The sequence below is a fragment of the Pygocentrus nattereri genome, chromosome 3 (genome assembly GCF_015220715.1).
Source record: "Pygocentrus nattereri isolate fPygNat1 chromosome 3, fPygNat1.pri, whole genome shotgun sequence".
Classification (NCBI taxonomy): domain Eukaryota; kingdom Metazoa; phylum Chordata; class Actinopteri; order Characiformes; family Serrasalmidae; genus Pygocentrus; species Pygocentrus nattereri.
Window position 1 is genome coordinate 13,756,354 of NC_051213.1, and position 23,596 is coordinate 13,779,949.

The 23,596-nt window shown below is 38.4% G+C and overlaps 1 protein-coding gene across 2 annotated transcripts in view; it reads right to left on the bottom strand.

The window, feature by feature from the left end:
- LOC108431241 (piezo-type mechanosensitive ion channel component 2) overlaps positions 1 to 23,596 on the bottom strand; it is a 143,376-nt gene that overhangs the window by 11,815 nt on the left and 107,965 nt on the right. For both annotated transcript variants that reach the window (XM_017704263.2, XM_037536789.1), the window contains exons 21-38: positions 23,012 to 23,212; positions 22,292 to 22,496; positions 21,830 to 21,931; positions 20,718 to 20,883; positions 18,311 to 18,554; positions 16,082 to 16,178; positions 15,801 to 15,966; positions 13,969 to 14,058; positions 12,741 to 12,862; positions 12,225 to 12,296; positions 11,954 to 12,057; positions 9,323 to 9,443; positions 8,520 to 8,588; positions 7,426 to 7,592; positions 5,703 to 5,899; positions 3,180 to 3,347; positions 1,354 to 1,779; positions 207 to 465 (exon numbers count right to left, since the gene is read on the bottom strand). In XM_017704263.2, coding sequence (XP_017559752.1) covers positions 207 to 465; positions 1,354 to 1,779; positions 3,180 to 3,347; positions 5,703 to 5,899; positions 7,426 to 7,592; positions 8,520 to 8,588; positions 9,323 to 9,443; positions 11,954 to 12,057; positions 12,225 to 12,296; positions 12,741 to 12,862; positions 13,969 to 14,058; positions 15,801 to 15,966; positions 16,082 to 16,178; positions 18,311 to 18,554; positions 20,718 to 20,883; positions 21,830 to 21,931; positions 22,292 to 22,496; positions 23,012 to 23,212 — 2,976 coding nt within the window. The remainder of the gene's footprint in view (positions 1 to 206; positions 466 to 1,353; positions 1,780 to 3,179; positions 3,348 to 5,702; positions 5,900 to 7,425; positions 7,593 to 8,519; positions 8,589 to 9,322; positions 9,444 to 11,953; positions 12,058 to 12,224; positions 12,297 to 12,740; positions 12,863 to 13,968; positions 14,059 to 15,800; positions 15,967 to 16,081; positions 16,179 to 18,310; positions 18,555 to 20,717; positions 20,884 to 21,829; positions 21,932 to 22,291; positions 22,497 to 23,011; positions 23,213 to 23,596) is intronic.

Below are 23,596 nucleotides of genomic sequence, written 5' to 3' on the forward strand. Positions count from 1 at the left end.
CTAACAGCATTTTCAAAGTATCACTCACACTATCAGATTACAGACTATTTAATGGAATTATTGTCTTTGTAGAATGTAAATAAACTTTCTTGTTAATTCATTTTGTGTCATAAACATCAATAAGACAAATAAACTGTGGTATAACTTAAAGGGAAATGTCAGCCACCTTGTTTACTGAATGCAGATGAGTGTTATTGAAGCTGTACCTCAGTATAGACTATAGCGGTCATCCAGAAGCGTTTGCTTGGCCGGGGCACGGACAGCATGGCCCAAAGGAAGATAAGGATGGGCAGCACCAGCGTGGCCACTGAAGCTGAGATCATGTGATTGAGGATGATGACCAGATAGCACACCATCTCCGAATGGGCCACCAACATGTTGTAGAGAGCATAGCACAGCTGCAGGACCTGAGGCTGGGAGCTGTAAAAGCGCTCTGACTCCTCCAGCTCCTCGTCATAGAACATCCTGATGGAGGAACACAAGCACCGATTTAACAGTTTCAAGGTGATATGTAGGATAGAGAGTCCTTACAAGGTGATGAGATGCAGCTGGAAGATTGCTACCATTACTATATACATCTATACAGCAACACTATACAGTACTGCTCCAAAGCTTTGTTGCGGTTTTGAAAAGACATTTCCACTAGGGGGTGCTATAGGGAAAGGTTAGACTTATATTACATGTCACATGTTTGGGGTCATTGCCTTTATTTGAGATTTACTTTTCAGTTAAGTCAAAGTAACTACAAAGGGTTTTTTTTTAACATAAACATCAGTTTTAATACTTTGGTTGTATTTTGCAATAGAAGGTTTTCATCAAGTGCAGGTTTTGCTCAAATAATGATTTTTCAAACTATACTTTAAAGAACATACTGAACCACATCTGAAAATTTTGCTCCAAATGTGATTTAAACACCTGAAAGGTTTGTGTGCTGATAAACACTGACATCACAACAAGTGGATACAATATATAGGGTTTGGCACATTTCCTGCCACACTGCCAGAACTACTGACATAAATATTTATGTGTGATATTGTTTTCCTCGAAATTAACCTAGATTGAAAATGAATGAAGACAGCATGTTCATTTGTATTCAAAATACAGGACAGAACAGAAATACAGCGCCAGAAAGAAAAAGTCCTGGGCTGAATTTGGGTTCAGGCAAAAGATTCTGGCCTTATTATGTTTATGTTTATGATGCATCATATTTATGAATCCTGGGCTTATTATTGTGTTACTGTTTTTGAAATATGTGTTGTATTGAAGCACGGGTCAACAGGTCCTTAGAGTGTAAGAGATTGAGGCATTAAGATGCCTGATGTAAGGTCAACATTTGCTGTGGGTAGTTCTCACCTGCTGTGCAGCAGTTCACTAGCTGTTAGTTTATGGCTCAGTGAGGCCAGGGTGATGTCTCCCTGGCTTGCAGCTCTGTCTTCAGGAATGTTTATCCTGAGCCTCTTCTCCTCAGAGCCAGCTGTTGTATTGCACACTGAGTCCAGTCCTGTGGCTCTGCTGTAGGAGGGAGGAATATCTGCCTCAGAGGGGAATCTGCTCAGCTGGGGCCACGTGTCCTGCTCTGCAGCTAGTGCACTGTCCCAGTCCAAAGCTGAGGCACCCTCTGGAGTCTGACCCTCAATGCTACAGCGCTGGTTGTCTAAGGTTTTGGGCCACGTGTCACCCGGGGGTTGAGGTTGCAGTCTTTCTCTGGGGTCGTCTGACTCTTCAATGGTGTCACCGGTGCCCTGCCGAGAGCACAGTGCTGTGCACTGTGTGGCTTCACTAGAACACGGAAATGAAGGGAAAAACATGTCAGCAGTAATTCAGCAAAGATCTGAACTAAAAAGCCTATCAGTATCTACGCATTATATGAAGTACTGCACAACTGCACCACTAGAGGGCAGCATGTTCAAACGTCACTGTAAGATGAAAGTATAGACCTGTGGCTCTCAAATCAGTCCCAAGTGGTCCCTAAACCTATGAAGCAGCATTGATTTTCATCAGCTCTGTATCAGCTCCTGGACAAACCAGAACCAAGCCATTAAAACACTGAATACCTGATACTAGTGTGTTAGGTGGTGGCTCTGGGGGCCCTGAACTTTACATTGTTAAAAACCTTGAAATCACTGTTAAAAAGTCAATTAGTGAAACCAAACTTCTAACAGACAAATGTATAAAATGACTGTAATATGCAAGTCCTTGCAGTGCTGGCTCTACTTAATAAGTGACATCAGCAGCTGCTTAGGACCCCATTGCCACTGCGGAGCTCCCTAGCAACTTCTTGGTTATTACTGTGCCATTCTGTTGTTTAAGATGCTTGAGTGATAGAAAAAAAAAATAGATTTTGGTTAATCTTGTCTCAAAATAGCACAAACTCATCTGTGACCAAAAATTGTAAAGAAAAAAAAAATAGGAGAAAAGCTAAAATATATTGGAAAGTGTTTTTTTTTAACGTTATCCTGTTGTTTTGGCTTTTAGCTGGAAAAACAAGAAGTAGTTTATCTGGATAAAGAATGCTGAAAAGTTATCTGTAATTTAAATTGTAATTTCTAAGAACTGCATTACCATCCAGTCATAAGCAATGCACACATTTGCCAGTTATAAATGTACATAATTGCACAGCTTCTGTTAGTCATTGTTATTAATCAGCAGTACATCAGCTAGCAAGTTAACCGGTTTGCTAATGTTATGTAAACAAAATTAGGATTTCTAACTTAGGAATGATTTGTGATGCACCTGAAAAAGTAAGTCTGTAAGACCAATTCAAAAGGTAGGAGTGAGATTTATAAATGCTATTATTTGCATTATATGCCTAAGCAGATGGGTGAATCAAAAATTAGGCCCCCCTAAAGGACTAGAGCCAGCCAGAAACCTGAGCAACTTCATAGGTTTTACATTACCAGTAAAAACAAAGTGCTGAAGAGTTGTAGATAAATCTAAAGTGACTAAACTCCAGAACACCTTGTGTTTCAAAAGTGATTTAAAAAAAGACAAATTAACTAGACACCAAAAAACTTTATATTTTTTTGAGTATTGAATGACTACTGAAGCAATCTAAATAATTCATTATTATTTTTATATTCTTTCCATATTATACAGCTTCTTTCATTACAATTATTTAGCTCTTGTCATCATTCAGGTCACATCTAAATTTTCTACAGCTTCCTACACATTATTTGTACCTGGAGGCAGTGCTGGCTGCACTCTCTGCGGATGAGGACAGGTCCAGACCCGGCAGGCGACAGAGTCTTGGCCGTGCACGCTCACTGGTTCTGGGCACGCAGTCAGTGGCTGCCTCACTGGACTCCAGTGTGGACTGAGTGTAGAGCAGTGTGGACTCAGTGTACACACTACAAAACATTCAGGGAACATAATTACACACAAACATTCATATAAATAAACTGGCATCTAATAACCACAGTCATCTCTGTGACTGAAGGCTCATTGACTGAAATCAGACACAGTACTTTAGCTGAGTTAAAGTGCAGCTCAGCAGCTTCGGAATAAACTTTTGTGACTGGCCAGTGTCAAACACACCACCACACCTGAAACAATCACAGTAGTTTAATGAGGTGACTTACAATTTTACATTTCATTTTGTAAAGTTGTTGTACTGCCACAGTAAAACTTTGTGACTATTATTATTGGTAACACTTCAGATGGTCCACTGCAGATTCTTTGTAAATGTTCAGTATATCTTAAAGTAACATACAACTAAATAGCCATTAAATTCAGCTGAATTTCAAGTTTAGTGTGAAAGAATTTATTACATATCACTCTAACCCTAAACCTAACCCTCACCTTAACCTCAAGGCAAAACCTATATCTACACTCCTAACCCTACACCTAATCATAATGTTGTTGATAATCAACTGAAGAAAGTTTGTTAATGATTTAAGTCTCTGTAGAGCATCTATAGGGGACAATCCAAATAAAGTGTGACCTTATTATTTTTTTATACCATTTGAAAACACTAATATAAATGAATATGGAAAACGAAATAGAGAAAAAATACTTATAATACAAAATATTTTTACTTTGAAGGTTTGTATCATGGAAATCCAAATCATTTCAAATGAAAGAGTGATGTTTTATGTAAGCAGTGTTAGTGTTTGTCCACAGTCTGTACAGACTATACATGGAACAGCCCATTTTAAATTCGCTGTTTTTTGAGATATCACAAAAACCAACAAATATCTGTATGTCCACTTGTTCAAGATACAGCACTTTAGCCCAGCCAATTTACATTGAAGTTTCAAGGAATATTTAGGCACAATACAGGACTGCCAATCAGAATATAACTTTTTTACATATATCAATCTTAAGAGAACAGTAACAAAAGAGGTTGGAAAACAGTCATGTAAAAATTTATTAGGATAATCTTTGGTACATAATACCACACAAAACTCATAGGTGGTACAAGAAAATACAAGGAAAATGAAGGATATGAGCCCTTCAGCATACATTAAATGCCGTTTCCTTTTTTATAAAGTTTCCATTTCAGAATTTTTGATAGTAGTGATATGCAAAATACATAACAAAATACAAACAGCTGGTCCAGACTTGTTATGTTAGAGTCACTGTTCAGAAAATCTTAGAACTTGTTCAAAACTGAGGCCAAATGAAAGAAGTTGGGATAATGGAGTAATCAGAGCACAATATAATAGGTAAATTCTGACTAATGTGCCTGGTTTAGTTAGGCTTAAGGCTAAACCTTTGCTCTCTGATGACACAACAATAGAGTGGTTTCCCTGGAGGTAAATCTGAAGCTAAAGTAAATATGAGACGTGGCTAAAGCGCTCTGTCAGCACAGAAAGGCTGTAATGAACATGTACCGGATCTCCTCGGCCTGAAAACCTAATCAAAAGCTTACTTTAATTTAATTGGGCTGAAAGCGAACACTTAAACAAACTTGAATTATGCTGCCATTAATTTAATTTTCTGTTACACAACAACTTGGTGGTCCCCAGTGCAAGGATTTCATACACATTTACAGTAATTGCAATCATGTTAATGATAACTGTAGGTTGAAGACTTGAGGAGAAGTCCCATCTAAGAATGAGTTATTTAAATTTGTACAATTACCACAGCTTTAACAAATTGGGCTGTATACTGAAAGTTTGGATAAACTGAAGTGCTTTTAAATGGCACTTATACCAAAATTCTAAATGTAACCATCACTACATCTGCTGTAAACATGCTTACTTGCCTTCTACAACAGTGCCTAAAAAATCTAAGTGACTTTTCTGTTTAAAACCCCTTTTCTGATGATGTACCTTCAAGGTGGGAGGAATGTTTGAAAAACTCCTTTGGGGTGGATTTCAGGGACTGTTTAAAATGTTTTGTATTTTTTTGGTTAGCTGGTAAATGCGGAAAAATGCAGAGAGCTAATGTTGCTGACTGTACTTGCCCTCAAATCGGCATTACGAAGAAGAGAATGGATTACTTAAACAACAGAAATAATCTGTCCCTTTAAGTTGCTCACAATCATTGTGTTCCAAGTTCATAAACTGGACATGTTTTTTCTTCATGTACTGTAGTGTAGAGCTTTAGAATGCTCAATTTGGCCTCTAGTCAAGGCCAGTTAATCAATATGAATTAATTATGTTAGAATGAAGAAACACAACGCAGCAGAGTTGTGGCCGTCAAAGTTAAAGAAATCTATTTTCTACTGTGTGTATGAGTTAGACGGTGCTGTACTGTACCTGGACAGACTATCTCCAGTGGGGACAGAATCCATGCTGTCTAACCCCTGTGTCTGATGCTGATGGGGCAGAGGTGGGATGAAGCTGTCCTGGGAAGGTGGACACTCTGTACTCTCCAGAACACACTCAGAGGAAGCAGCTCTGCACATCTGCCTCTGGTAGTAGATGTGAATACTCTCCCGCGAAGGAATGTTCCCCTGCACATATCAGCAACAGCACTACTGTAAACACACTTTATTATGAAAAAATAAATTTATTTTAACATGGAAAATATATATTCCACTGAAAATAAACCAAAGGATAAAATTATACCAAAGTGATATATTTTATTAATGTAGAAAATATTGGCACCCCTAGTAAACATGAGCAAACGAGCTATAAAAAATATTTTTTATCCTTTAGATTTTTTATATTCCAAATTGTTGGCACACTTCTCATTCCCATGAGAAATCTAACTGAAGTGAAAAACCTATTCACATTTTAAAGTTCATCAGTGACTAGGTACACTTAAGTGGTCAGCCATGACTTCCTGTTTCACTGATGTATAAATGTGAGGTGACACACAGTCCAAATTCCCTTAGTCATCAACCACCATGAGACAGATCAGAGAACAAAGCAATGATGTGCAGCAAAAGGTTGTTGAACCGCACAAATCAGGAAATGCTACAAGAAAGTAGCAAAACAGGTGAAAATGCCAATTTCCATTTTTAGGGCAATAATAATAAGAAGAAGAAGAAGCGCCTGTAGATGTTAAGAATCTGCCAGGAAGAGGATGTATGTCTATACTGGTCCAAACTGCAGTGAGGAGGATGATTTAAGTGGCAAAAGAATCTCCAAGGATCACAGCAAGAGAACTGCAGACATTAGTTAGGAGTCAGAATGTCTCCAAAACTACAATCGGATGCCACATACATGACCACATGTTGTTTGGGAGGGTTGCCAGAAGAAAGCTTGTGCTGTAAAGGACCAACAAACACCAGCTCCCACAGTTTGGCAGACATTACTGTAACTTGCGGTGGGACTGTGCTCTATGGTCAGATGAGACTGAAATAGAGATATTTGGCAAAAAACATCAGAGGTGGGTTCGGTGTAGACGCAAAGACAGTCATGCGGAAAGTACCCCACGTACCTTTAACTTTGTACTTCAAATAAAGGAATGAATTTTTACATTGCTCATCTTTACGAGTGTCAATATTTATGGAAGGCACTGTGCACACCTCGCATAAATTTACCCTATACAGAAAACCTTTTTTGGTGTAGGGTATATTTATGCAAGCTGTTTTTCAGGGACTGCTATCATAACCTCAGGTCTTAGTCAATTACATGATTTCTCCTGGCATTAATTGGATCTGCAACCAAAAATCTTAATTTTCTAAAGCTGTTAACTGCCTAAAGCTATTATTTCAGGATTAAGTGGAGGTGTCAGATGTCATTTAGGAAGTTTTAGCATGTCTCTGATTAGGCCTGGGGGAATGTTTTGGCTCATTGTTTGTGACTGTTGTTCAGAAAAGTTTGAAAATCTAAATGTTTTAATTACTTGCCTTCCTATTACTACAATGGAGGATGTCCGGTTTATTCAAGCAAATGGCATTTTCACCATATTTGCTAGTCAAGTTGAATAGGCACGTAGTGTTGTGTATTTCCAATGCAGATCTGGTCAGCTAGCCACTGATTTACACTGCACTGGTGAAGCTCAGTAGGGCTAGTCTGCTTATGTCAGTACCTTTTTGACCTCTTGGGTAAGCATGCAGCGCTCGATGCGCAGTACAGTGGAGATGTCGATGTGCTCTTGGCATATGGAGTTGAGCCATGCTGTAAAACTGTCCAGCAAAGCCAGGAACAGTACCCAGGAGAACTTCACTATGTTAAAAACACGCTTAAGGATGTTATCTGGAGGAGAAAAAAGGTAATATTTTAGGTTTTGTTAGTTAGAGTGCTGCTGTACTATAAGTCAGTAAAGAACTAACTAAAAATAGAGACCCTTCATTATTTAATTTCCAGTCAGATCTAAAAAAACCTTAGGTGTTTCTATCCATCCTTCCACTTTGAGAAGACAACTCAATGAATTGAAAAAGCAGTAAGCAAAAAAGATGAGTTGGCATTAGAACACTGAAACCAGGTGTCTGTGGTATGGAGTAAGGTTTGTATCATGAAAAGCAGAAAATACAACCAACTTCTGAGATTGAACTTTGGGGTTGTGGGAAAATATGCCTGTGGATTTCTTTGAACTACCTGAAAGAAAGACTCCGGAAAAACTTAAAAGATCAGAAGCTGTAAAAAAGACTAAGTGTGGATGCACGGAATACTGAAAAATCTGATAATACGTCTATTGAGGTTTGTGTGTAATTTTCTGTTAAACATGTTTTCTGCTTTTTCCAGAGGCTCAAAATGACTAATCTGATTCTAGTGTTGACTGGAAATTCACAAAAAAGAAGAGTGGTCTCTGACACACAGTACTGAATGGAGCCCTGCTTGTGACATCCTTTATAAATAAAAATAATGCACGCCCATGACTTAGTAAGGAGTGGGAATGAGATAGTAACATTGTGGTCACAACTTAGTGAGGTGTGGGATCTAGATACTAATGCATAACCATGACTTAGTAAGGTGTGGAAATGAGATAATTAAGTTGTGTCCACGACTTTAGTGAGGTGTGGGATCTAGATACTAATGCATGGTCATTACTTAGTACGGCATGCTTTGATGCGGCGTGGCCATGCATTATTTTTATTTATACAGAATGTCACCAGCCGAGTTCCATACTACTGCATACGTTGTTAGCATAAAATTATACATAGCAATATCTGGTTGATGCACCTGGTCCATCCGATCTCTCTTCTTCAACCACATCATCTTCCTGATCTCCCACTTCGATGGCGACATGAGCTGCCAGAAAGATAGAAACACGTAAATTTTAGAATTATTAACGAATAAGGGAAGTAGGATGTATATTTTGCTTTATATACAAATTGTACCAAACCTTAATAACTTGTACAGCATCATCTGAATACCTGAGTATTCAGTCTCAAAAATTTAAAAATACCACAAACTTTTTTTTCCTTTGAGACTTTACTTAAGCATATCACTTTTTCAGCAAACAAGGGCTAAAAATGTAAATACAGTTCTAATAGGCCACATATTTTCAGTTTTTTGACTGAAGGTTTTATGAAGGTTTAGTTGCTGCCTAAATTTGAATTTCTTGGCTGACTGGCGAGACTCCTGAGACTGTGTCCAGCCATCATATGGGATGAATTGACCATAGCGAATGCAACATGCCGTTCTTCATTTCTCAGCAAGCCCCTTGTAAGAATGCCTAGGCTTGGAAGGAAGTGGGCTAATGCAGAGTTGGCCACATTCACGACTGGTCACAGCATGACTTCCATTTAAAGAACGCAGCAAGAAGCCATCAGGACACGTTTGAAGTTCCTCAATGAGACACATACAAAATGTCTATTCATGATCAGAGCATGCTGTTGAGCGAAACCGAGCTACAGAAAGAGACAAATGGCTACAGCAGGCAAGAGCGGAACAGACAGAATCCCTCTTCAGTAATGGTACAGCAGAGAGAGAGTGGGGCCAGTCCAGCCCTGCAAGATGTCTGGATTGCATTTCTTGCGTACCTTCCCGCTGGTCCTTCTTGGTTTTGCGTCCCTCAGTATATCTCTGCCAGAATCGCCGTCTCTCTTTGTTGCGCTCCTTCATGGCTGTTTTTGAGTCAGTAATCCAGGCATGGTACACAAACTAAAGAGACAGAGCATTACAGAGTGTTACCAAAGACAGACTCTGACAGGTGAGAGAGAGAACAAAGAACTGAGTTGCTGAGAGTTTGAACAACACAATATTGCTCATTTCCTTCATTAGTTGTAATTGTCAGTCTCTGAAAAATGAACCCTTAGAAGTTTCATGGTATCATGATGATAACAAAACTGTGGTATAATGTGATCTTCCATATTTCTTATATACATATATATATATATATATATATATATATATATATATATATATATATATATATATATATATATATATATATATATATATATATATATATATATATATTTCTTATAGCTCATTAAATATAAAAGTCCAGAAATTATGTAAAAAGTATGGATTTTAAAAATTGCTGCAAATTATATGAAACCACCCCATATTCACTGAATTTACATTCAAAATGGCCAGAAACAAGTAGATTTTTCAGGAGATTAGAAATAAGTTAATCCCTGTGCATAAGGAAGAGTAAATTTAAAGGAAAAATTTGTGAAAAAACAGGAGTTTCAAAAAATGGGGTAAAAAAAAGATCTGGTACCATCAATCTCTACTCTTGCTTCGGAGCTTACAAACCCACAGGTGTTTCTGTCCATCCTTCCACTGTCAGAAGACAACTCAAGGACATGTAATGGTCAAGGAGCCTTTACTGAGTAATGGACAACTTGTACTAGAACACAGAAATTGGACTTTGAGAATGTAGCATAAGGTTTTATGGACTGAGTCTAAATTTGTAGTTGTGATGACTTGGGTGAGAACTGCAACCAACTTCTGAGACTGAACTTTGGAGGCAAAATCTCTCAAAAGAAATAGAAGCTGTAATAAAGGCAAAGCGTGGGCACACTAGATACTAAAAAACTGTATTGCAGTTAAGTTAGTTGTTGAGGCTTGTGTGTAATTTACTCAATTCAACAATATACAACTCAAAATTCTAGGTCTGAAAGGATATGTGGCTGTCAAGACGTTATTGAGAAATGGGAAAAAAGAAAAATACTGAAAAAACAAACACTGAAGCTGCCCCTTTTTTTAGAATAATGGGTTTGGGATTACTCAGATCATGAGAGGCAAGAGATGCAACCAACTTCTAAGACTGAACTTTGGAAATGTGGAAAAATATCTTTTATTTGTTTAAAAGCCTCCTGAAAGGAATGGACGCTGTGGACACAGAGTGGACATACTAAATACAGACACAATCATTTATATTTAGTTGCTTCTGTGTGGTTTTCTGCTTTTTACCTGATGCTGCAAATTTAATAGCTTGTATTTAATGGCCATTTTGAATAGAAAACAAATACATGAAGATGAGGCTCTAACTTTGTCACAGTACTTTAAGTAGTACAGGTGAGAATTTATTGTTGTGTGTACAGTTTTGTTTTATGGAAAGAAAAAAAATTCTTAACATTTGGTCACATTTTTGTAAATAGAATAGCAAAACAACAGTAATACTGCAACTCCACTTCTAAGGGTCATTTTTTAGCTCTCATCACTCTTAACTACAGAGTGATCTACAGCTAGTCTCATAAATGAGTGTAACACAATGGAAAACATGTAAAAATAAGCAAACACTGTGAGTTAAAGACTTTCAGTCAACAGTGGGCAGCAAGACTATACACAATACATGAGAATGGGTTCAGGTTGTGTTTTAATCCAGTGAAGAGGATTTCACTAGTTTTATGCTTTTAGCTATGTGAAAGAGAAGTGGTTTACACTGGAGAAAAACACAGCCCATTCATCAACCAACACACACCCCAACCCATGACAACAAAGATCTCCTGAAAAAATACTACTGTTTCTCATGCATCCCTTACACTGCATTTCCTTTGCATGCAAAGCTGGCCATATGGCTCCAATTGCATAGTTGTCTGGAAGACAGACATGTGGAGCTGCGAGATGTTCAGTGGTGAGCCATTTGGGCTCAGCCAGCACTCCATGAGAATAGAATTCACAGGTATGTACAGAAAAGTAACTGAGTGGCTGGAAAATGCAGTGCGCGTTGGAATACAGTGGCTAGCAGGGGCCAAAGAGCAGAGAGATGTCATACACAGTACAATAGTGCAGAGTACAGAGACAGGAAAGATATATTAGGCCTGGTGGAAGTACCTTGGCTGCCCTGATTGTATACTGCAGTATAGTTTTGGGTAGCTTAATGACAGACTTTGGTAAAGCCAGCAAAGCAGAGGCAAACTTTCGGATAGCTCTCTACAAGGGAGGACAAAGTAGGAGCTGGGTTAGTAAGAACACGGTGAGTAGTCTTTACTATGGCAGGTCCACGCTTCCACATGGGAAGTGAGTAATTAGTGGTCTGACAAATAAAGAAACATTGTTAAGTGCAGAGAGAACAAAATGACCGTGAGATCTTGTGCTGCAGAGCCATTAAGGTTAAAACTACAGTGGTTACATTGTTTACAGGCCAAAATCAACAGATAAACTTCAGAAAAGCAAACAAAAAAAAAGGTAACAAATGTTGAGTGTGTCATATGACTAACTTGAAAAGCAGATCTCTTGGGTGGTTCTTCCTCTTTTTTGTCATCCTCTTCCTCCTCCTCCTCACTGTCTGTCTCGAACAAGTAATAATTCCCACTTCTCACCACTGCAACAACAGACTACAGTTAACACGCCAAGTGTTTCACTGACTTACATTGTATAAACAGAAACAGAATGCCATTATTTGCATTCTTCATGACACTTTGAGGTTCGCTTTTGTTCTTCAAGGCTGCCAACAGTAAGAGGAGAAGTGGAGCAAAGTGCAACACTCACTAGAAGCGTGATCAACCCAGGGTCTCCACCACTGCTTCCTTTTGCCTTTATTCGTCTCTTTGCTCGCCTCTCCTGCAAAAAAAAACAATTCAGGTCAGCACACATGATCCCCATGAAATGCTGAAAACAATATGAAGCAGAGAGAGAGTTTGTTCTAAGCTCTGGTATGTGTGATTTCATATGTTTTTCATTCAGTCGCAATGCATTTAATGCAGCAGTTAAGCTCAGGCACCTGTGGAATTTATGAACTCTTGTGTGTTTTCTGAACTTTCAGAATGCTTTAAAACTGCTGTTTTAATAACAAATAACATTTCCACCTTAATATATTTAGACAAAAAAAGTCAGTACAAATTTATTACTGTAAGTAAAGATGACAGTTTTGCATGGAGTAAGATTTTGTGTGCAAGGAATTCAATATGTATTGAGTATCTCAAGATACATATACTATATAATACATATTAAAATACATTCTGCTAAAACTGTCCCATATTTATCCTGCCACACAATACAGCACACCTTCATCGTTCTCCTCTTCCTCTTTGGCCAGTGAGTGGCCCTCGCCACTTTCCTGAGCCAAACTCAACATCCTCTCCTTTCCCCTCTTAAACTTCTGCTGCCGGCTCTTAATGCGGTCCATCCTGAGAGAGAGAGAGAGAGAGATGGGGGGGGGCGGTTAGAGAGACTCTGTATTATGTCCCGTTTCATTGAGTTGAGCTGAATGAGCTCTCCCCTTGGACACAATTACAGTAATAACTGTAGAAGTTAATGGGGGGAGAGAGGTTGTGAGAAGTCATTTTGTGTCGAGGCACGTGTAGAAGTGCTTTATCTTTCAACGGGGGGAAAAGAAAAGCAGGGCAGAGCCCAGCGGTGCTGAAAGATCCTCTTTGTCTCACACAAACATGCTGCAGATGTCCTGTAAACACTCTAGTGCTGACTCAGAGTGGCATTCTAACACACAATTAACAGAGCTCTACTACAGACACACTGTTTACAGAAGAGACTGATATTACAGAAAGACAAATTCTTAATGTTTTGGAATATATACCAATTAACCCCCAGTCACTATTGATAACAGAAACTCATGTGGGTAACAGAAAGTAGTGGGCTGTGGAGCAGTGAAACTGTTGTCTGAAGTGATATATTTAGGATGAGCTAGAGTCGAGTTTGTGATCCAGACCTAATCTTCCAACATCTGTACCTGAGTTTATTAATGCTCTCGTGGCAATCAAATCCACACAGCAATGTTCCAACATCTAGATGTCAAAGAAGAGTAACGGCTGTTGCTGCAGCAAAGGTGGAGAAACTATTAATACCCTTGATTTTAGAAGAAATATTACATGGCCAAGCGTCCACAAACATCATCATGATCTGAATTTGATGAATTGTTGTTATACTTGCTTTACAGACATATTTCTTGAAACGGAAAACTCAAAACCTGTCGATATAAAATATAAGTTGAATTTAAATGCAATTCTTTGCATATCATTACTTATGCAACTATGTACTTACATTTAGGTAGTGTAGCAAAACAACAGAAAGAATTAATGCCTTCAGAGAGTTCAAACACTTTCACAGCCCATAAGCCCCACTGGTTGCAAGATACAGTATAATGGCCTGTTTTTTTAAAAAAATGTTTTCAATCAATACGCTCTATACACAAATTATGCACAAATATCATCTAGAAAAATGAGAGACAGTATCTCAAAATATGAAAATAGTATTTTTGAAGGTATGGCAAACATACTGTCTCTTCAGCAGGTCCATGGACTTCTTCTCCTCTTCGATTCTTGCTTTGACTGCCTTCACAATGGTGGCCTGGAACAACTCAGCTCCTCTAACATACACAGAGAGAGAGAGAGAGAGAGAGAGAGAAAGAGAGAGAGAGAGAGAGAGAGACAGAGAGAGAGGAAGAATAAACAGAACACAATTCAGATTGGTGTGTCTGGCATGCATAATTTCATAATGAAATTGTTATGTTTACAAAATCAGTTGAACACAAGCTCTAGTCTAATTGGCTGTAGTGTGGTTGAAGACAAACAACCAGACTTTCAAATCTAGGTCAGCTTCTCACACGCTCAATCCTGCCATAACATCCCTTGGTAACGAAGAAGGCAAAACCTGATAGGGATGTAGCAATGTGTCTAAACATTGTGCTATGGGGCAGTTGTGGGCTGGAGGTTAGGGAACTGGCCTTGTGACCGGAAGGTTGCCGGTTCGATTCCCAGCGCCGACAGTCCATGAGAAACCTAAACCCCAATTGCTCCCTGGGTGCCGTGGATAGGGCTTCCCACTGCTCTTAGCAAGTGTGCTCACTGCCCCCTAGTGTGTGTGTTTTCACTAGTGTGTATGTGGTGTTTCACTTCACGGATGGGTTAAATGCGGAGGTGGAATTTCCCCGTTTGTGGGATAAAAACTATAATAATGCAAATCCGTGACAGTGCATTGTGGAGAAAGGACATTCTTCATTCAAATGCAATTATATAATAACAATGTGATTGTAAACAATCAGCATCAATTATCAGCTTACAAAGGCACTCCTACTAAATAGCAAATTATGCAACATTGTGAGTATAGTTATTATTTTTCTTCATTTAAATTTTGTTCAAAATATTATGAAAATATCAAATCATGAACCCAGTGATGGCACTCAAATTGAACTGTGTATCAATACACTCATATTACCAGGTGGCTCCACTTTCATGACCATAAACTTGCAGACAATTACATGATACATAATAACAAAGAGTACTTGGAATTGTGACATCAATAGCTCATTAGCTTTTTTGGCTCTGCAATCCAGCAGACAGGTTTGAAATGAAATAATGACTATTAGGGTAAATTTATAGGCTTTTATTACATCTGCATTGGGTGATAAATGTATGAATCACAGTTCTTTTACACAGTTTTCCATTTCAGCAGATCATAAGTAACTGGAATATTTTAGCAAAACCTTAAATATCACAGTTATGGTTATTGGTCAATTGAAATCTTTTGCAGTTGATGACTGTCATGTCGCAGTCTATAACTGATCACAGCAAACTGTGCCACTTTCCAATTATTTATGGACTGCACTCTGCATGGGAATTATGAATTATGATCTACTGTGCCATTAAACGTGAACATGGACAGGGTACAACAGAATATATTAACTTTTGTCAATGTAAACTCTGAACATGAGTCCATAATGTGTGTATGCAAAAGTATGTTCATATATAAAAATATGCATATTAGATTTTATTAGAATTCTATTACAACTCTAATACAACTCTACATAGATCAAACTTAAAGATGCAAATTTGCATGTGCGCATAATTTCAACTTATTTGCTGAAGAAAAAAATGAAATATAAAATAAAAAAAAATGTTCCAATATTTTGTTTACAGGCCACAATTATGTTTTTCCAGTATGTTAAATTCAGCAAAGAAACAGTAATTATGCATTAAAATGCGCAGAAGTGTGTTCACTATAGAGGGTGTGTTAACTTATCTTCACTGAGAAAATAAACAAAACATGCAACGCCCAAACTTTTGCATATGACTGTATATGCTGGTTGTACGGGTGTGTCTGGGTGAGTACCTGGATGCCAGAACTTGAGAGGAACGAAGATCAGCCACCACGTGAAGGAAGTAATAACTCATGAAGACACGTCTCTGCAGCAACAGGGAGGCAAAGCAAATGCTGTCCCAGATAATGCCTGCCTCATCACTGGGCAGCTCACACTGTTTATTGGCCTGCTGCTCGGCTAGTCACCACAACAAGAGACAGGAATGCTCATTTAATAACACAGTTTTAGACCGCACAACAAAAAGGCATTGAAGACTAATACAAAAAAGCTTCTGCATGCTAGATTAACTTACGTCGTGAGTAGCCTTTTATAGTGCACGCCAGACTGAACAGCTGGATCAGCCAGCAATGATTAACCACCAAGGCTTTAATATATCCACAAGCAGCTATCTGAAATAGTAGATGTAAACATAGATTATTAAACTGAAGATTTATTACTCTGTTTTTCATTTTACAATTAATTATTCAGTGTCCACTACAAATTAACTACCATAAAACTTAAATGCAAGTTACGCATATTTAGACTGATAAACTGAAATGTGGGCCTAGATAGGGGTCCTCAGGGTTTACAAACTTGACCTCAAGAAACCTGACCTCAGTCTTCTTTGTAATTCAGCTTTATATCCTGCTTCTTTTTTGGCTTTCTTTTCTATTTTGTTCAAAAATGTTTTATAATAGTTTATAATCTATTGTTGAGGTTGGACCCAGCAAACTTATTTTAGATATAAAAGCATTTGACTTTGCTGGACTTTGCACCACAAGACAAGTGTTGGTTTAGATGCACAGATTATGTTTTCCCAAAACACAGAGTATGTGTGTGTAATTGTGCAGACTATGGGAACATTTCAGTTTATATCACCCAATGTCAGACCCTTAAATATGGATACAACTTTATTTTTCACTACACATTTAATACTAACTTACTGACAAAAATGAGATAAAAGGCTTAAATGCTTCAAGCTGTAGACTTGAAAATGGGCATTGTCTGGTTTGTCCTAAAACAAGAGTTTATTATAGCACAATATGTATAGTTTTTGTTTCTACACAACCATTAAGGGCAGCCCTAACAACCTAACAGCCATGCAAGGTGTGGTACCATTACTTTCAGATAAACAGCAGATAAACAAGCTATCCTCTTTGAGAGAGAGGAGAAAGTCAAGCTCCACTCTTGCTTCAGATCTGAAAAAATCCACAGGTGTTTCTATCCATCCTTTCACTGAAATGAGAAGTCAAGAACATGTAACGACCAAGGAGCCATTACAGAGTAAAGAACCATTTGTACTAGAACATAGTCCATAAAATATTGTTCTCCACATTGAAGACAGATGTCCAGTTTCTGAGTCTAAATTCATAATTGTGATGACTTGGGTGGTAAGAACTTCTATCAACTTCTAAGACAGATCTTTTGAAGATCTTTGGAGGCAAAACCCTCAAAAAATAGATGTAATAAACTAAAAAACTATATTGCAGTTTAGTTAGTTGTTGAGGCATTTTGTCTTTTCAACAATAAATAAAACCACGTTGGGAGCCACAATATTTTATGTCCATTTTACCATTGAGGCTGTAAATATGTCTCCGTATGTGCTAAAGTACTAGCATAAAGTAACAAGTTTAATGCAAATTAAAACTAAAATGCAGACTTACTTTGCTCTGCTTTAAGCTTTTGCTCACCTATAGCCACTTTTCTTGCATCGCTGGCAAAAACATTTCCGCAAAAAGTGGAATGGCTTCTTGTAAAATGTCTCTCAACATTTGAGTTTTTACGAGGCTGAAGTCAGCTTCTCATTTGCCAGCTTCTTGTTTGATTTTTCCCTTTACACCTTAAAGGTGCAGCAGGCACCACTTAATGTTGAACAGGAAAATGTTTTAGTGTTCATTGCAGAGAAACTTATCAGGAAACCAGTTGATTGCTTATAAATGCAAATAAGTCCTTTAATTTCCAAATGATCCCTGTTCATCTTATACCTTTCTCTATACTGTTACTAACTACTAACACTACTAACAAGGCGAGATTTTTGTCTGTGTTGCTATGTGACCAGCAGTCAGAGTTAAAGGGTGAATTAGCAGATATACATTACATCCAATGTTTAAGACCATTTATTGTTAAAACGGTGTTAGAATGATCAGTGCAGCTTCATTTTACTGCAAAGGAGGATTACTTTATTTTTATACTTAAGAATCTAATTCTGCTGTAGACCCGCGAAACGGCAGTAACAGAGGCACATGCAGTTTTGGATCCGTGTGTTGCCGACCCCTGACTTACACTGAAAAATTAGTTGTAGTGGTATTTGGGTAGTTGCTTCACACGTCTGTCATCAAAATGTTCTGCCTAAATTTCACATTTACTAAATATATATGACCCCATCTGGTTTTCCAGCCATGCTCTATGTTACTGGAATTCACTAGAAAAAACACTAACATCATTCCGCAGCACTGATTCTACTAACGCAGGCTACACCTTATCGCCTACCAATTGATATTATGGCACCTCCTTCCTTCCTGTATGAATCTGGTTTACTCACTGAGAGGATGTTCTTCATTGTGATGACGAACACATTGTACGCAATGAGGAAATCCCAGTAGTGCAAGATGCTTTTGATTGGCTTTAGCAGCAGCTCTCCTCCAAAGAGCAAAAAGTAGAAGCAGGCCACCAGATACCCCATGCAGAACACGCTGATGCGTGTGGTTCCCGTGATGAAGATGATGGTGAGGACAAACCAAAACAGATAGCTGAACATGATCACCTTCAGCATATCTAGATACGACCTGAAAAAAAGAGAAAGACAGTAAAATAAAGCCTGTTTGATTGTTCAACAATTTAATAAAATCAACCTTTGCAAAGAATCAGGGAGAATATACAAAATGTTGTTTGGATTAGTATAAAGACATTTAATCTGAAGTACTTTCTCAAGTCTGGTGACTGAAACAGAGAAGTACCAGAAGACCCAATACCATAGGTTCAACTGGAACCAACACCAATACCGAAAAACCTTAATAACATCATCATCCTCATTATCTTTTCCAACAGTTGAAAGGTGCAGAATCAGCTTATATCTAGACTGATGGATAAGCATGCATAGAATCCGTGGAAACATAGTCTCATTTTTGTGGGAAATCACCAAACATGATTTACGAGTGTGGATTTAAAAAATTACAAAATAATTACATGAGAGGTGAGTTATGATAGTGGTTCCCTTTCCAAAGCTGCCTGGGTTACAGGATTTTATAAGGATGGCCAGAGACTAGAGAGGTCATTGTGGCTGGACAGAGGGATTGTTTAAACATCGAAAGAACACACAGTTAAAGGGGTGCTCAGGCCAAAAAAAAAAAAAGACAAATAAAATAACATTGTTTTGTTTACAACTCTGCCCTGCGATGGACTGGCGACCTGTCCAGGGTGTAACCTGCCTTCCTCCCAATGACCACTGGGATAGGCTCCCCCCGACCCTGAGGGAGAAGCAGCTTAGAAAATGTGTGTGTGTGTTTACAACTGTTGTAAACATGCCTATTCACCTCCTGCAGTCTTAATGTAATAATCTCTAGAGTAAAATGTTCCAGATAAAAGATACCTCCACTCTGAAAATGTATCTTGAAATGCTAGTAGCTAACGTTGAAGAAGCTGAGTGTTATGTCTATATATAGGTTATGTTAACAGTCAGGATTTCTTTATTGCTGTGGGGTTATTCAAAAGAATGGCTCGTTTATTTATGTAATGCATGATGGGTACTATAGTGAGCAAACAGTGATAGACAAAAACACAAAAAGCATTCAAATTTGTCAATCCTCTCAAACCGTTGAGGATCAGGGATGCAATGCTGTGTTACAGACTATTACATAAAATGACAAATACCATTTAATGCTACTTTTTGCCTGGAATGACACTTTAAAAATCACCTCCTGAACCTCCAACACTACCAATTTGATGTCTGAATCCACAGGAACAAAAACAGGAGAAAAAAGGAAGCCTTTATCTCACCTGAATGACAGGAATAACCTACAAGGAGTCTCAGCACAGATTGTCCCTGAGAATCCCACCACATTTATAATTATTTATAATAATTATATAATCATAAAAGATTTGCCCGCAAAACATCACCTGGACAAGTATTTTATTCCAGTCCAAGTACCCTGCCAAATCACATTCGCTTTACTAAATTCCACAGAGAAGCTATACTAGATCCAGATGGATGTGTGGACCTCAGAGTGCTCAGAAGAGTTGAAACTATGCCAGAGCTACATGGTAAGAAGCAATTCAGTTAACTATCAGACAATATGATCCAACTCTAAAGAGAGTGTAGATCGAAAGGCCGTCCATAGTCACACATCTTGTCTTGGTACCGGTGGCCTTCACTTCCAAAGAACCATCTGGTCTGGTCACTGAAAAGTTTCACCTTGGAACTGAGCATAAATCGTTGGTTGTGAGTGGCAGAGTTGGTTGCCTGCCATCAGAAAGTTCTGCCTAAGATTCAAACCATTCATGTTTACCAAATAAACATGGATCTCTGTTTGAGTATCCACCCTGTTTTTCAGTCATCCATTATGTGACTGGAATTTATTAGAAAAAAATAACTGCCAAACATTTTTCGAGAAGGAGGGCTCATTCCACAGCACTGGCTCTATTCATCCATTCCAATTAAGGGCACCGTACTTCCTTCCTCAGCGTCTTCCTGTCTGAGTCTGTCTCAGTCATTGAGAGGATGTTCTTCATAGTGATCATGACCCACCATACACAATGAGTAAATCTCAGTAATGCTGGAATCTTTTGATTGGCTAGAGCAGCAGCTCTTCTCCAAAGAGCCCATGCAGAAATGCCTGTTTGTGATTACTTTTATTTTTTAGATTAGAATTCTTTTAAGATTAGGAACGGGTAATCTTAAAGTGAATGTGACAATGAGAGTTGTAAACAGTAACTGAGCTGTAGTGTGTTACCTGCAGTGGATGAAGTCAGGGACAGGGTTATGCTGGCTGAAGGAAGCAGCGTCCAAGTCTCTACAGATTTCTACATTATCACCAGCCAGCAAGTGCACTGCAGGATCATTTTCCTCCTCAAACACACGTCTCTGCAGTGACGCACACAGCAGCAACATGAAGTCATCTGGAGAGCAAAGAAGAGAGAGAAAGAGAGACAATTAAAAAGGGACAGTGGTATATTAAAGTAAAAAAAAAGTTCAAAAATAGCAAACATTACAAAAAATAATGCTCATGTCTAACAGACTACTCATTTAACATGACCCACACAAAAGAAAAAAACATATCATCACTGTCCTAAGAAAAACAAATATCCGCAAAATGGCAATTTTACAGAAGAGGGCAAAAGATTCTTCACTTTCATGCAAGTTAATATAAAAGAGTTTTATTCCAAACTATTGTGGAACATTTAAGCTGGTCCATTTCATATGAAGTTTATGCAACAGGCAGCAGGTGAGCTCAAATGATATAAAAAATAAAAAAATGGAGATAGGTTGTTTTTTTTTTTTTGTTAGCCCCCTTTAACCCTGTTCTTCATGGGTAAGGACCCCCACACCACACTGATATGGCGGTGGCAAGTTAGTGTGTGTTGCGCTGTCTATCTCACACTATCTCGCTGGTCTACCTTATAGATGTAAAGATGATTACTCATGTGTTGCTGCACAGTTTGTGTTAGTCATCTCCTAGTTCTATATCTATGGCTACAGGACGCTGGATATTTTTGGTCGGTGGACTATTCTCAGTCTAGCAGTGACACTAGGGAGGACATCTAAAAGATGGGCCAAAAAGGTAGTTGTGTCTAATAGAGTGGACAGTGAGTGGACACAGTGTTTAAAAGTTCAGCAGGACTACTGAGTCTGATCCACTCATACCAGCGCAATACACACTAACATGTACCTTCATGTCAGTGTCATGGCAGTGCTGAAAATGATCCACCATCCAAGCAATATCTGCACTATGGTGGTCCTGATCATGAAGAACAGGGTAACAGGGGCCAAAAATGTACGCATAGAAATAGATGAACTGCTTTGAAATGCTTACAACTACTTTGTCTTCCATATACCAGTACTCACAGATGAGAAAGAGAGAGTTGGGTTTGGTATGAAAGTCAGGCAAATAGAGCCACTTGACCACGTTGGAGTCCATGCTGGATGAGGGATGTCTCCATGGGTAGTCTAAATCAAAACACAAAGCTACGTTAGAAGGCTAGCCAGTCACCTCAAATCACACACAGTGCATGTAGTGTAATTCAGTGAATGTCATATGAAACGCTAAAACACTCTTTAAAAACAAACAAAACATTTTTTCCTTTGTCTTCAGTAACACTTCCATATCACGGACAAAGCTATTTTCTTGCATTTTCTTGAATAAAAGTTTGATTTTAATATGCAAACATAATTCATGTTTCAACTTGCATAGTTTCCAGTACATATATGACAATTAGGCTGCAAAAAATAGCCAGACTTGACATCAGAGAGAAAAAACGGTAGAATACGGGCCTCTTAAGTACAATTACAACAGGGTGCTTGAGGTACCTGAGCAGGCTGCAGGTGGGATACCAATGCACAGTAGGTACTGGAAGGTAAGCATGCAGGCCAGGAAGCAGCAGTATTTGGGCCAGACACGGGCAACGGCCTTCCTCCTGCGTTGGTACAGCACTGCAATCAGCCCAAATGCATGCAGCATGGCATAGAAGTCCATCCGCTGGCCAATCACATTCACCGCCAACAGGAAACAGGTCTACAGAAAGGAGGTATTGTGTACCTATTTTAACATGGCCCTAATTTCAACAGTCTGAAAAGTCTTCATTAAGGACTTGCAAATATACCACAACAATAATGTTCGTTCCCCATGGGGCAATATTATACAACAATATTTCTGTAGCAGCTACTCAGTTCTCACTCAGAGCTCTTTGTAAATTATTGCAATTTCATTTATTAACTTTTCAACTTATAAACTTTAATTATTATATTTGTTTGTGTACATTTGTACATTGTGTGTGCATACTGTCTTGGTTTGCAGTAAGAAAAGAAATTATTTTCTTAAGTTTTTGCTGTTTTATGACATTGTTTGACATTTTAGTAAACAAAAAAGCAAAGTGCATATTCCATGCAGAATGTAAATCGAATGCAAATGTTATTCATTACATAACTGTTAATTACAAAAAACAACTACAAATAATTATGTAATGTGAATTGAAAGTGTAGTAAACCAAGAATGACCGGGGTTAATAGAGAAGATATAAAATGTGGTACCTCTAGGCCAAACTTGTAGAAGAAGTAGTTGATGAAGTATTTGGCACAGTTAATGATGCCGTCGTCAAGGTGTTGTCGTGTGATGTTGTGGAAGATTGTTCTGGTGACAGGAGCAGTCAGGTTGTTTCTCATGCGGTAGAAGTCTTGGTGACGGTAAATCGTCACCTCAAATGCAAGCAGGGCCAGCATCAGCAAGTTATTCTATAGAGATTGAATACATACACACACAGAAAAAATGGTGACTGTAATCATGTTGTTGTTCTAGCAACACTAAAGCTAGAAGACAGGAGGAGTGCTGGAGTGAGCTGATGATTGATAGTGATGCAACTATAGTCTTCAAAAAAACTGCATTAGACAGCATAACATCAGTTCTTCATGATGTCATAGTTTTGTACTGAGATATCACAAGATGCACTATATGGCAAAAGTATTTGGACACCTGACCATCACATCTATATGAGCTTGTTGGACATCACCTTACAAAAGTTTGCACATTCATATGGAGTTGGTCCCTCCTTTGAGGCTATAACAACATTCCCTTTTCTTGGAGGCTTTCCATAAGACTTTGGAGTGTGTTTGTAGGAA